A 12984-nucleotide genomic window follows, 5' to 3' on the forward strand; every position below is an offset into this window, starting at 1 on the left:
AAGTGCTAATAGCTCCTATTTCTACTTTGAAGAATTAAATTAAACAACTTGTCGATAAAAATAATTTTATAGAAATTGTCACTAGGTGAGATTTGTCAATACTTCACATAAAAACTAACATATTTGACATAATACAGACAATCTGCATTTTTACTGCTTTTTGCTAAAGAATTGAGTCCCATTGAAATATAAGTGATAACCTTAGACAGTCGAATTATAAAAAAAATATATTTATTTTAACAATAGTGTATCATCCGTTAATGAACCAAGCAGCATTTTCCATTGCTGTGTACAGCTTTGTTAATTTAATATATTTGTTTTTTTGCAACAACTGTTTGGAATTTATTAATACCATAGAATTATTTAACATTATAACCTTTTTAGTGCTATTGTTACTCGTATAAAATATATAATCAAAATAAAAAAAAAAAATGTATGATAATCGATCGTCTTTTGTTTAAATTTTAGAATTATTTATATAAATAGAATAATAGTATTTAAATTTTATGTAAAAACAGTAAATAATGCAACTTCTTAACATTTGAATGCAGTTTATCTGTAAATATGTGTCATTATGTCAATATATTAAAAATAATTTATACAGCTTTCTAGATATAAAAACTAGGCAGTGAGACACAAAATATTCTTTGCAAGATTAAGATTAACATTTGAATATTAGGATTAAATGGTAACACTTTATAATATATTCACGGTTGATACTTATAATACATCTATGTCGCAAAATTGGTTCGGTTATTTGACAACAAATCCTTAGATATTGGTTTTGTGATGTACAGTATCTTGTTACTTGTGTCCTAATACATTTCATATTCTCAATTAAAGCTAAAGATGGCCATAAATGCTTACGTAAAATTAAAATTTAAAGAGTATAAAATTATACATACGAAATCACTACTGTTCCAATAGCGGAATAGTAATGCAATTTAAAAGAGTACAGCGAGCTATTTTTGTACTGTACATTATTAAAAAATACACCAATCTTCATATTCACTAATGTACATACTATACTTAATATAATTAACGAATATTCTCGTTATTATAGGTATTGTTTTTTTTCTTGAAATACAAAAAAAAATATGAAAAATTCTGTGAGTATAAAATATAAATTTCAGATTCTCTGTAGAACCGTGTCGCAATAAAATAATTGACTTGAAATTTTAATTTTAAAATAATTGAGTTTGTCAATTATTGCAAGAGTGGTAGGCTTCTATATTTCTTTCAGAGAAATCAATGTTCCCAATTATTACAATACTTACATAATTACATATACAACTAATTACTGATACTACGCTATGAAATATTTCTAATTAAAGTTATTTGGACATATCTGTTAATATTTATTATAATACAGGTAGATACTACATCGTAGATTATAGGCAGATCGAATGCAGTTATAATTTTTGGTAACCGGGGACATTTTATAAATAAAACATTTCGTTCCTATTCACTTAACATACAAAAATAATCTCTTAATTATCCAACTAAAATTGTATTAAACGATGACTAAACACTACATTTATGACTGTACATTATGATGTTAAAGATATTGAAAGAGCTTCTCAGAAACCAGATATAAAACTATGACCTTAATTGCGGTGCGTTTGGTATATTAAAATTTTGTACTTACAAATATTTAGCACCGTAACCTAAACGCACCTTTAGGACTAGTTTTATCTATTTTGGTGATCTGTACTGTAGGTATATAGACACAAATTGGCTATCAATATTCGCTATACATTCATAAACTATGGTGCTAAATTCGTTGTCACTCAACCTAGTCTATAATGGATATTTTTTTTAAAAACAAACAATGAATTTATGCAATTATGGGTGTCATATATTAACAATTAATAAGAATTTTGGTTGGTTCATTGTTATGTTACAATTTCATCGTATTTAATTTGTGAATGTATTATATTAATATAAATAGGGTAATAATTATTTATAGTTTAATAATTATTTTATTTAGTTCTGCCACCAATAGTAAAGATGGGTCATTTTAATAAGTAGTGGCGAAATTAATCAAAATAATACTAAATCAGTAGATATTCCGATCGATCTTACTAGAGTAACATCTTTTCGGATTAGTTGAATAGTCTTATTTCAATATGGAACCTCGTGAGTTTATAATGGTAATTTCTCACAATGGGATTAGCTAGTGAAAGCTAAAGATAGATGGCGCATAACACATAGTTATAGTCACATGTCATTGTTATTGATGTAATTTACATATAACATGAATAAACATAAATACAGACATTTAATTTCAATTATATTTACATTTTTCAATCCTATTTAAATCTTATCAACTTAAACGTTTATCTGAATTATATAATACGGTAGGTGCCAACCCCATTCACATTTAACCGATTTAAATGTTTATTTGAAAACATTGTATTTTTGTCGTTTTTAATTTGACAGTTGCCAACTCTATTTACATTTCATTGCTTATATTATTTATTTAGGAATTTATAAATTTTGTTTGAGAGTTGGCAACACTAACACAATACGAATAGGCACATCGTTATATGCTTACTCTTATTGCACGATTTCGAACGCCTTCACCAAGTGTTGGGTGGGCTCATTTTGCTACGAAAGGTGTGAGGTCAGGAAATTTGAAGTTGAGGGAGGGTCGCCGCGGGCTGCGCGCGTGCGGCGGCGGCGGCGGCGGCGGCGGGTGCAGCGAGGGCGGCGCCCGGGCAGCCGCCGCGCCGCACTGCGCCGCGCACACGTCGTCACGCAGCACGGCCTCCCGCGGCCACTCACGCAGCAGCTGCGCGCAGTCCGTGATGCGGAGAGATGCGCACTGCGCCTGCGCAACACGATATACATATTACAGAGGGAGACTTTGTACAAAAGTCGATTGCTCGGGTACCTCTGTCCCATTCGTGTTTCTACCGTGAAGCAGTTGTGTTTGCATGGCTGTGTTTCGGTTTGAAGGGTGGGATATGGCGTGAATTTACAGGGTACAGAGGGATAACACTTGAGTCCTCAGGAATGTCAACGCATGGGGGGTATCATGGGCGAAACAGTACACTCTGTTATGTCCATGGTATTGCTCATGTCTATAGGCGACGGTTACCACTTTCCATCAGGTGGGCCGTCAGCTTGTTTGCCATTCTAAGTTGCATAAAAAAAAATTTTTGAAATTTGAAATGTGTTCTTCAGAGACTACAGTATGGGGTTCTTTAAAAATGGCGTAATAAGGTTTCTGAAGGGTATTTAGTATTGGAAGCCTTTACTAACCGCGGTAATCGTTTACCATATAGGTTGTCCGTCTGTTTGTTTAATACCATAGTAGTGTAAAAAGTAATCAAACTCATGGTCCACTTGACAAAAAGTGAATCATGAGTATCAACTCTTGCCTACAATCATGAATAGTACTGTGGACATGGCAGGACACACAGTGACTCCCATGGTACCCATACTAATATTAGTGATAATTAATCCAAAAATAGAGATTTGTAAAGTGTAAGTAATCTTAAATGGTAGATTGAAGAAAATAAACTAAAAAAAATTTTCTTGTACATTTTACATATTATAAAAAAATACCAAAAGAAAAAGACATAGTTGTAGTGATAACTTACTCCCTCAACGGTGCATATACAGGAAGTGCAAGGCGATGGGAAGGCGGAGTCCCCTACGGCAACCGAGCGGCCAGCGATGAGGCAGCCTTGAGCGGAGCTCTCGCGCCACGCTGACAGGTCCAACTTGGGTAATGATGCACACGGCACTCGGGGGTTGCTGCAAGTTATGATGAATAGGAGTAATATTTATCCTGTACTAGTGCCCCGTCCCGGTTTTTGTATACGTGACAAGGGTACTTAGGCAGAAGATCTCTAATTTAGTGAAGGGTGATAGATGAGAATGAAAAAGGTCATTAGCCCATCATCATGAATTCATCAGGAATTAACCATGATAGTTTCCAGGGGGAACCGCGAGGAGGGCGACCTGGTTGGGTACATTGCTAGCAATGGGATTCTCAGTCTCCATCACTAACAATCCCTTTTCCCCCCTATGATATCTGTTTATAAAGTTCATTAAAATCGGTTAATCAAAATTTCATTAAAATGAATAAAAAAAAAAACAAAAAAAAGATATCATACAGCGCTATCTAGTCCTTATACTCCTCGTAGGAAATAATAGGAGTATTTATTATTAGTCGAGTTATTTATTATTATTCTATATTTATATATTAATATTAGAAAGAGGAGATTTGTTTGTTTGATTATAATGGATAAAGTCAAAAACTACTAAGCCGATTTTAAAGATTCTTTCTTCTATAGAAAGTTACATTATCTGTGAATAACATATATTATATAAAAAAAAAAACTTTATACATGCGAAGCTGGATCCAGACTGAGCCCTTTATAAAAGCAAATTTCAATACTAAACAGTGGATTGTACTAACAAGTCACTGGGTAAGTCAAATGCAGCTCGTTGTATGTCACTTTCTTCGTCGAAGTTATCACAGATCAATTTGGAGAGCGTGGTCTTTCTGATTTCTGCCAACTGGTGCTCCGTAAATCTGGCCGCAGGATTGTCATTTTCATACCTGTAAAAAAATATATTGTAAAATATAAAAACATTGTAAAAACTTTTATACCTAACTGTATGGTCCTTAACATCTACAAGGAAATAATATTGAAAATTCTTGAATACAATTAAGGTAAAAATTTGTATAGTTTGCCTGGTTCTTCATAATATATATCAAAGTTAAGGGAGCAGGCAATTGTTATTATTGTGTGGCAGTTATTATTATCTTAATTAAGGTCAAGGTCATTATAATTCGCTTTTGATTATCTATTAAAAGCATTAGTTTTATTCGTGTTTATATTTTGTTCTCTTAGTAAAATATATACAATTTTTAATTGATTTCTCTTGCTTCATCCAGTTATGATTCTCATTTATATCAGCTATAATGCCGATAAAAAAAATATGTTACCAAAATCTGTCGCATTTCCTCAGCTGCCTGAACTGTATGGCGATGATGCAAGCGAACGTGGGCCCGACGAGACCGCCCTGCAGCGGTCGCTCGCTCATACCGCCGGGGAACAGATCAATGTCGTCTACAGTCGGGTATATCCTCTTTAATCTGGAATTGTTAATAAAAGAAATTGTAAAGTCAAGGAACGGAAAGCGTCCGAAACTCAAGGAAGGTGATCATTGCCTACTTATGGTAAACATTTTCCTTTTCATTAGGTGGGTCTGATGATCATTTGGTGATAATTCATCTACGAATGACAAGTTGCCAGCATATTTAATAGTAAGTGATATCGTCGTCTATAGATATGAATTATAATATCATGAACATAATTCACTGAGGGGGTATTTCACGTATTTTCATTCTTGAGGACAAATATGATATACCTCTATTCCAAACAAAGCATATTTATTTTTTCGAACTAATTTAATAAAACCAAATTTCTGCAAAACACAATTATGAAAGCATAGTTGACTGGTATTAATACAATGGAACATCTACCATAACAAACCTATATCTGTATGAGATCACTTTGTAAAAGAAAAGAAGGAAACTGAACAATTTGACAAGGAAATGCTTTGCTAACCTTGCGATTACTTCATCAGGAATTTCTCTTGACAGATCCTCAAATGTGGCTGCCCTCTTCAGATTACAAAGAGCTCTGTAGTTGTTATAGCTCGGTATGCCATGGTCTCTTGCTCTTTGCACGTTCAATGCAATCAGGTCGACTCCTGAGAATGGGATACGGCGGTCTTCGAAGAGATGGTTGGTGACTTCACCGGTGATAAATTGGTCAAGTGTTTCCATGGGTGTCGATGATAAGCCGCGGATTAGTTCATCGATCATAGCTGGATGCTGAGAAAATTATTAGAATACATATTTTAATGTAATAACTACCGGTTTAACTTACGTGTAATTAGATCGAGAAAGTTCGACTAGTTCGGCCCGCTGATTGCGAGTTGTAAGCGCTTGCGGCACTATTACAGAGAAGAAAGATACGAAGCGCACAGCCAGGCTCGCGCTCGCGTCACAGCCGCTCATGAATAAAGATAATGAATTGATCCCAAAACTAGTCCAGCTTTCTCGATCTAATTACACGTAAGTTAAACCGGTTGTTATTCTATTAAAATATAATGAGTCCTTTTTACAAAACTTTTAACAATAAGAATATGTGTACATTTAACTATTTCTTTACTATCTTTGTAGATTTATGGTCGCATAAATGTGCTCTTGACTCGATACTTGGTTATGCCGATTTAAAAAAAAAATATTAAATTGTTCTGACTTTGGGTATTCTACGTTTTGCCTTTATATTTCTACGGATTAGCCTTGTTTGTAGTATTTGTATGGTAAAACATTAAATTCTCAATTTTATGTTCTTTAATTAATTCTGTCATTGTCTTGATAGAATCTACTGGAAGTATTTTTCTGAAAAAGGTGTTATCTTGTGGAAGTACATATCATTGGTTCAACAAAAGAATTATAATTAACTATCCCACCAAAGCCTCATCCTCATATACTTACCGCCATAAACATGTCAGTTTTGAAGAATCCATCTCTGAGTAGTATTGGTGGGTCTACTGGTTGGTACGTGGGCGAGAGACGTGGCAAGTGTGGTCTCAATAGCGAGTGACCAATCCTGAAGGCAGCAGACGCGAACTCCGTCACGATAGCAGGGTTGCAGGTTGGAGAGTACTCTTTGTAATAACCTAAGAAGAAAAGGACATATAAGCGTTATCTAGCTAAAATAAGAGTATTAATAATTTCCTAGTATTATATTATTTGTGTTAAGACTAATTAAGGACTAGAATTAGATGTGCATTAATAGAACTTATACTATAGGAACCAGAAATATTGCAACAGATCGCTGAGTATTGAAAGGATGAAATAAAGTTGAGTGCTTCCAATTCAATTTAAAATATTTTAAAAACATATGCGATTAAACATGTCCATGTAGATACTAATGGAATGAAGTCACAAACATTTTATTTCACGAAAATATAAATCTTAATTTAACCAAGAAACTAATAAAATCCAAATAAAGACCACAACAGAAATTTAGAATTGATGCCACTAAATTAAATCTTAGGAAACTTCTTTGTTCAGTGTAGCTGCATGGTAGATAGTTCGGTTTTTTTTATCAATTATTTTTATCGTTAGCTATCCTTAGCTACTTTGAATGGAAAACAACTTGAAACCCAAATGAAAAAGAGTTCAAATTTACTGGCTTCAGTTTTGTGTTCATGATGCAATCTACATTAATCAATTACATTCTGGAGAAAACTAGAAAGTTTAACTATAGTATCTCACCTGAAGGTAGTAGTTTCAATCCATAAAGATTGACTGCGTTCCACGAGAGTAACCTAGGCAGGAACTCGTTGTATATGATATGCGTGAACTCAGCAGCGAGGATGCGGCGCGCGTGCTCGAACAACAGATCAGCATCCCAGTGAGGGTTGACTCCGCGAAGACCTTCCACTAGCCGGTTGTGTTCTCGCATGAATACCGTCTGGATGGCTGTGAGTCCTGGTTGCTCGGATGCTCGTCCGTCACCTAACATGTGGTTTATATTTGCATACAATGAAATTTTTTTTTATACAACTTAGAATGGCAAACAAGCTGACGGCCCACCTGATGGAAAGTAGTAACCGTCGCCTATAGACATGAGCAGTACCATGGACATAACAGAGTATACTATTTCGCCCATGATACCCCCCATGTGTAGCTATTCCTGAGGACTCAGGTGTTATTCCCCCGTACCCAGTAAAATCACGCCATATCCCACCCTTCAAACTGAAACACAGCCATGCAAATACAACTGCTTTATGGTTGAAACATGAATGGGACAGAGATACCCAAGCAATTGACTTTTGTACAAAGTCTCCCTCTGGTAAAGTAAATAACTGACAGACCTGATGGAGAGTGGTAACCAACATAGATAGAGAGGAAGGGATTTGTTAATAACGATATCCAACGGCTTCATTGCTAGCGGTATATCTTGTTAGTTCGATTTCCACGCAGACACCATGAAACATTCATAGTTAATATATGGTGAATTTATTAGGATATGTCAACTAATCTGATTTCACCTATCACTATTCACTACAAATTCATCAGCGTATACAAATAGCGTAGATAGAGCTAACATTCCATTTTCATCTCATAAAAATAAAACAATAAAAATCTTTAAATTATGAAACTTTAATATAATGTTATGTAATGTAAATTGGTGTGATCGAAAATATTTATACTAGAATCAGTGCTTTAACCAATAGATTTCGTCGAGGCATCTATGTCTGTCTATATGCCTGTCTGGCATTATTAGTAACTACTCAGGTGTGGATCGAGTTATTTCTGAAAGTATCTAGTATTAACTTCTATTTGCTATTGACATTAGTTATGTGATTAAAATATTACCAGCAATAAAGCAGAGTCCACTATTCGACTTGCACTCGGGATGGCTCGACCTAGGCAGCAGGTGCTTCCCGTTGATCGGGTGCTCGGTGGCGTTCATGCGGCCGTTGAATCCTCGCAGCGTCCGCACGATGCACGGGTTCTCGCCGTATACCACTGACGCATCGATGAATGCCGTGTTCTGGTTCACTTGTTCTCGAGGTCCTGGAAACGACGTAGATTTTATCATTGGCGTTACTAGTTACATATTTAATATGGTCTAGAGCTATTCATTATTAGATACCATAATAATAATGTAAACTATTGATCGTAAAAAGAGTTTTCAGAATGGTTCAAAGTTTACAGCGATATTGAAAACATAGATAGCTAGATAGATACTCTTTATTGTTTCCTCCAAAAGATTACAATAAAAAACTTATTATAAATAAAAACAATTAAAGAAAATATTACACTAAGAAAAAAATGGGCGGCTATATCGCTAAGAGTGATCTTTTCCAGGCAACTTTTGGATGGAGAAGATTAACTATAAACAGTTTGACTGGAGAGACAAATCTCTGTTCGTTTTTTAAATACATACAGACGTACAACAGTGTGTATATAATAATGTATATTTTAAGTTACTAATACATACTTAAATAAATCCATACATAAATAAGTATAAAAGTAACGTTGAGTTGAGAAATATCTTCTTTTTAAAGTCGTTTAAAAAGGTTTACGAAGATATGACATTTGGCACTAACCGAGTTGTTGCTGTCCAGGTAAACTTCTCATGAATGGGAAGCAGAGTCTCTCCCCAGAGGTCACATTGACCTCGGGGTAGTAGTGGTCTCCTCTCGGTACCGGGAACGGGTTACACTCTGGATGCACTGTCCTGGGAGAGTCGCACGAGCGGCAGTCTGGGATTGACTCGTGGAAACCTGATAAATATTAGACAGCTGGTATTTTATAAGTTGAACCAGTTTAGTTTTAGAAATTATCAAGTAAATGCCAAGTTTACAATGACTTTCTTAGTTTAAAGATAAGCTACTTCGTGGCGCTTGCTAAAAAGTCTTTACATGAACAAGATTATGAGTATAGTCACCCAAGGTGATAGTTGTATGTAATTCACCAAGGAAAATATTACCTACTCTATTTTTGCCATTAAAAATCAATGCGTATATTGCTATTTTAACTTGAAAGGTGAGATTATTCAGTGCATTATTTCTTTTCGAATCAAAACAAATAGGTAGTGGAAGGAACTAGATGATTTAGTTTCTTCTACCATTATCTTTAATAACTTAGTAATTGTGCTGTACATATTTATTATTTCGATCAAATAAATTAATATTCGTTTTTTATATTTATATTTCTACATTTTGTGCTTATACCTATCCCTTATAAGCATTTAAAATGATTAAATAACTTATGAGGGTAACTTATGTCAATCCTTAAACTCAAACTCAAGGATGGATATACCTATATTATCAGTTAGCTAAATATATATATATATATATATATATATATATATATATATATATATATATATATATATATATATATATATATATATATATATATATATATATATATATAGAAATTAATTAAATTTAATTATTTAATTTAATAATTATTTAATCATATTAATAATTTAAATTAATTAAATAAAATAAAATTCAAATTAATCAAATTACCTTTGTGAATGGGCGTCATGGTGAGCTCATGGTCTAAGAATTGTGCAAACTGCATCACCATAAGAGTGTATCGAGTATGCAGGTTCGAGATATCCGGATGGATCACAGTGGACACAATGCGCGGAGATGGAAGCGGTGTGCCAGTTACCGAGTTGATACGGGGCCGGCTAACGCCTGGATAGATTTACATATTTATCTAATTGTAATCCATTATATTATGTTAGCAAGTTCTGAATTTTCTAAGTCATAAGATTAGCTATTAAGCAAAAACCAGAGGGAGACTTTGTACAAAAGTCGATTGCTTGGGTACCTCTGTCCCATTCGTATTTCTACCGTGAAGCAGTTCTGTTTGCATGGCTGTGTTTCGGTTTGAAGGGTGGGATATGGCGTGAATTTACTGGGTACAGAGTAACACTTGAGTCCTCAGGAATGGCAACAACCTGTTATGTCCATGGTACTGTTCATGTCTATAGGCGACGGTTACCACTTTTTATCAGGTGGACCGTCAGAAAAAGGTCGGCAAGTGGCATACAGAGTAAGTGTTATCACTCGTGCGTTACCAATCCTTGCAACATGAAGTCTTAGAATTTCGTACCATAACCATAGAACACAGAAATTTCATTGCTATTTCACTCAGACCATTGTATATTATTATTTACAAATAATAATTTCTTGGAAGCAGTATTAATAGTCGAGGAAAAGGTTTCCAATATATTATGCAAAGTCTTTTTTGTATTTGGAAGATATGTATCATTAAATAAGTATGTGTCATCGTGAGATAGATGACACATACCCGAATAACTGCCATCTTTGTTCAGTTTGAAAATTAAATTACAAAAGCTTGGCTGCGGTCTTTTTTAAAAAGGAAACAAAATGCTCTATCTGAATTTCTGTTAGTTCTGATTTTAGTTGCGAAATATCATGTATCCAATGACAAAATTGATGGAATTTTCTTTTTGATAAGCTATCTACTTGCGACTCTTTGCAGAAATCAAGTAATATGAATGGGCTAATGGCATCATAAACACAAATATATTGTAAATAATAGCAGAGTGTTAACATTAACCCTTTAATATTGAAAATAAACTTTCACAAAAAAAGGGTAAAAAATTTATCTTCGTTGGGACATTGTTCTTACCATCTTCATAAACAGGAGGCAGCAATCTCGCAAAAGTAGTTAAACTCTTCCCCAGGTTTGGGTTTCTAAGGTTATTGCAGTGACCAGTATATGTTCTGAAGGGACTGTCAGGATTGCAGGGTCCTTGGTCGTCGCAGCCTGGTTCGATGGTCGGCCCCAACTGGTCCTTGCCAATGAACCCACTGACGTCCACAGATTGTAAGGAATCTGCAAAGTCATTCGCAGTTGCGAAACTGAGAGAGTCGTCGAAGACTTGCCGTTTGCGACGACGGTTTCTGTAACATTAATTAAGGTTTATTTTATTAATTCTAAAATTATAACATCGATAGGTAGAGTGAATATTGATGATGTCATAATGTCAAATAAATGGAAACAGTTAATCATTTTTGGTTATTATGTTTTAAATCAATCGAATAAATAATCTATTAAATGCACTATTTAGTATGAAACTACATACGTAGCTTGTAAAGAGAACGAGATCAATTATATAAAATGAATGAAAATTGTGTATCTTAAAACATATTGAAATAAGGTTCAATTTCAAAATAGTTTAACACTGCAAAATTAACTTTCTTACCCGCCATGAATAGTGTTGAGAAGTTCATTGGTTGCAAATTCAAAGAAGAGCGAAGTGTTAGCCAATTTTAGCGCATATTTGTTGGCTTTTGAGAACGAGGCTGCAGTCCCCACTGGAGATTTAGGGTCAGCTCCACCATCTAGAAAAAAAGAAAAAAAGAGAAATATGAAAGAAATAATGAAAAAAAATATTTACAATGAATTTCGAGTAATAAGGTCCTTTGTAGAGTGGAAATCTTAAATAAGTATATGACCTTAATTTAGGCATTGGAAATATTTCTTATTTTTCAGAAGACCGTTTTACTTATCATAATGTGGTAAAAAAATATTTATCATACTTCATAAATGTTAGAAACTAACGTCAATCTTCGTTTTCATATATGGCAATAAGTGCAAATATTAGGTCGTACCACGACAACTTGTTTCACTTTTTCATGAATAAATAAAAAAAAAAATTTGCTCGTACCAATGTAAATTTGTACATGGCAACAATATAACAATGCTCTGCCTTGTAATTGCATCTTGTAACGATAGTTGCTCGTGATAAAATACTTATTCACTCCACACTACAGTCTTTTTATTATTGTTATACCAACCAGTCACCAGCAGCTACTGTCTACTAGTCAACATGCAAGCCGAACTTTCTCGAACATAAAAATATGGTTCTATTTTTTAATCTTTTACATAAATGATAGTGAGTAGATAATATTAGAGATAATACATAGTTAAGTACTTATAATCCAGACATTTTCTGTCAGACATCTTGTTTTGCTCACTATAGGCTGGTACCAAGTAGACAACATCAGAAATGCATACGCGGATGACGTTATGTTACTTATATAGGATTCTCAAATCATTCATCTATAATCGAATAATTCCCTACTGTATTTTTTCTACTTATATTTCGAGAAACTTTCAACATGACAGAATAGAAACAGAAAAATACTTACGGGATTCCCATAGCATGTACTCGAGACGTTTTCTATTAGCCATCTCCTGTTTGGCCTTCTGCAGTGCTGCGGCGAGCATGTCTTGCGACAGTTGTTCAGCGGCTCGCGCCCCGCTGTCGTCACGCCACGCTGTTGTTTCTAAGCGGCCGTGTTGTGCACATTGTTGGCCAGCATTTCTGGAATTACACAATAAATATGCTAATAAATTTATATACGCCAATATAAACGTCA

The 12984-nt window shown here is 34.4% G+C and overlaps 1 protein-coding gene across 1 annotated transcript in view; it reads right to left on the reverse strand.

Moving 5' to 3' along the window:
- Nucleotides 1-5: 5 nt before the first annotated feature.
- The window catches only part of LOC113522388 (uncharacterized), a 58897-nt gene continuing 45918 nt past the window's right edge, over nucleotides 6-12984 (reverse strand). The window contains exons 12-24 of the mRNA XM_052903425.1: nucleotides 12754-12929; nucleotides 11805-11943; nucleotides 11228-11502; nucleotides 10090-10263; nucleotides 9160-9336; nucleotides 8423-8623; nucleotides 7316-7558; nucleotides 6530-6714; nucleotides 5592-5860; nucleotides 4967-5116; nucleotides 4433-4576; nucleotides 3609-3765; nucleotides 6-2833 (exon numbers count right to left, since the gene is read on the reverse strand). Of these exons, the coding sequence (XP_052759385.1) occupies nucleotides 2603-2833; nucleotides 3609-3765; nucleotides 4433-4576; nucleotides 4967-5116; nucleotides 5592-5860; nucleotides 6530-6714; nucleotides 7316-7558; nucleotides 8423-8623; nucleotides 9160-9336; nucleotides 10090-10263; nucleotides 11228-11502; nucleotides 11805-11943; nucleotides 12754-12929 (2521 nt within the window). The 3' untranslated portion in view covers nucleotides 6-2602. The remainder of the gene's footprint in view (nucleotides 2834-3608; nucleotides 3766-4432; nucleotides 4577-4966; nucleotides 5117-5591; nucleotides 5861-6529; nucleotides 6715-7315; nucleotides 7559-8422; nucleotides 8624-9159; nucleotides 9337-10089; nucleotides 10264-11227; nucleotides 11503-11804; nucleotides 11944-12753; nucleotides 12930-12984) is intronic.

This window comes from Galleria mellonella, unplaced genomic scaffold (genome assembly GCF_026898425.1).
Source record: "Galleria mellonella isolate WM207_F2 unplaced genomic scaffold, CSIRO_AGI_GalMel_v1 utg139, whole genome shotgun sequence".
Classification (NCBI taxonomy): domain Eukaryota; kingdom Metazoa; phylum Arthropoda; class Insecta; order Lepidoptera; family Pyralidae; genus Galleria; species Galleria mellonella.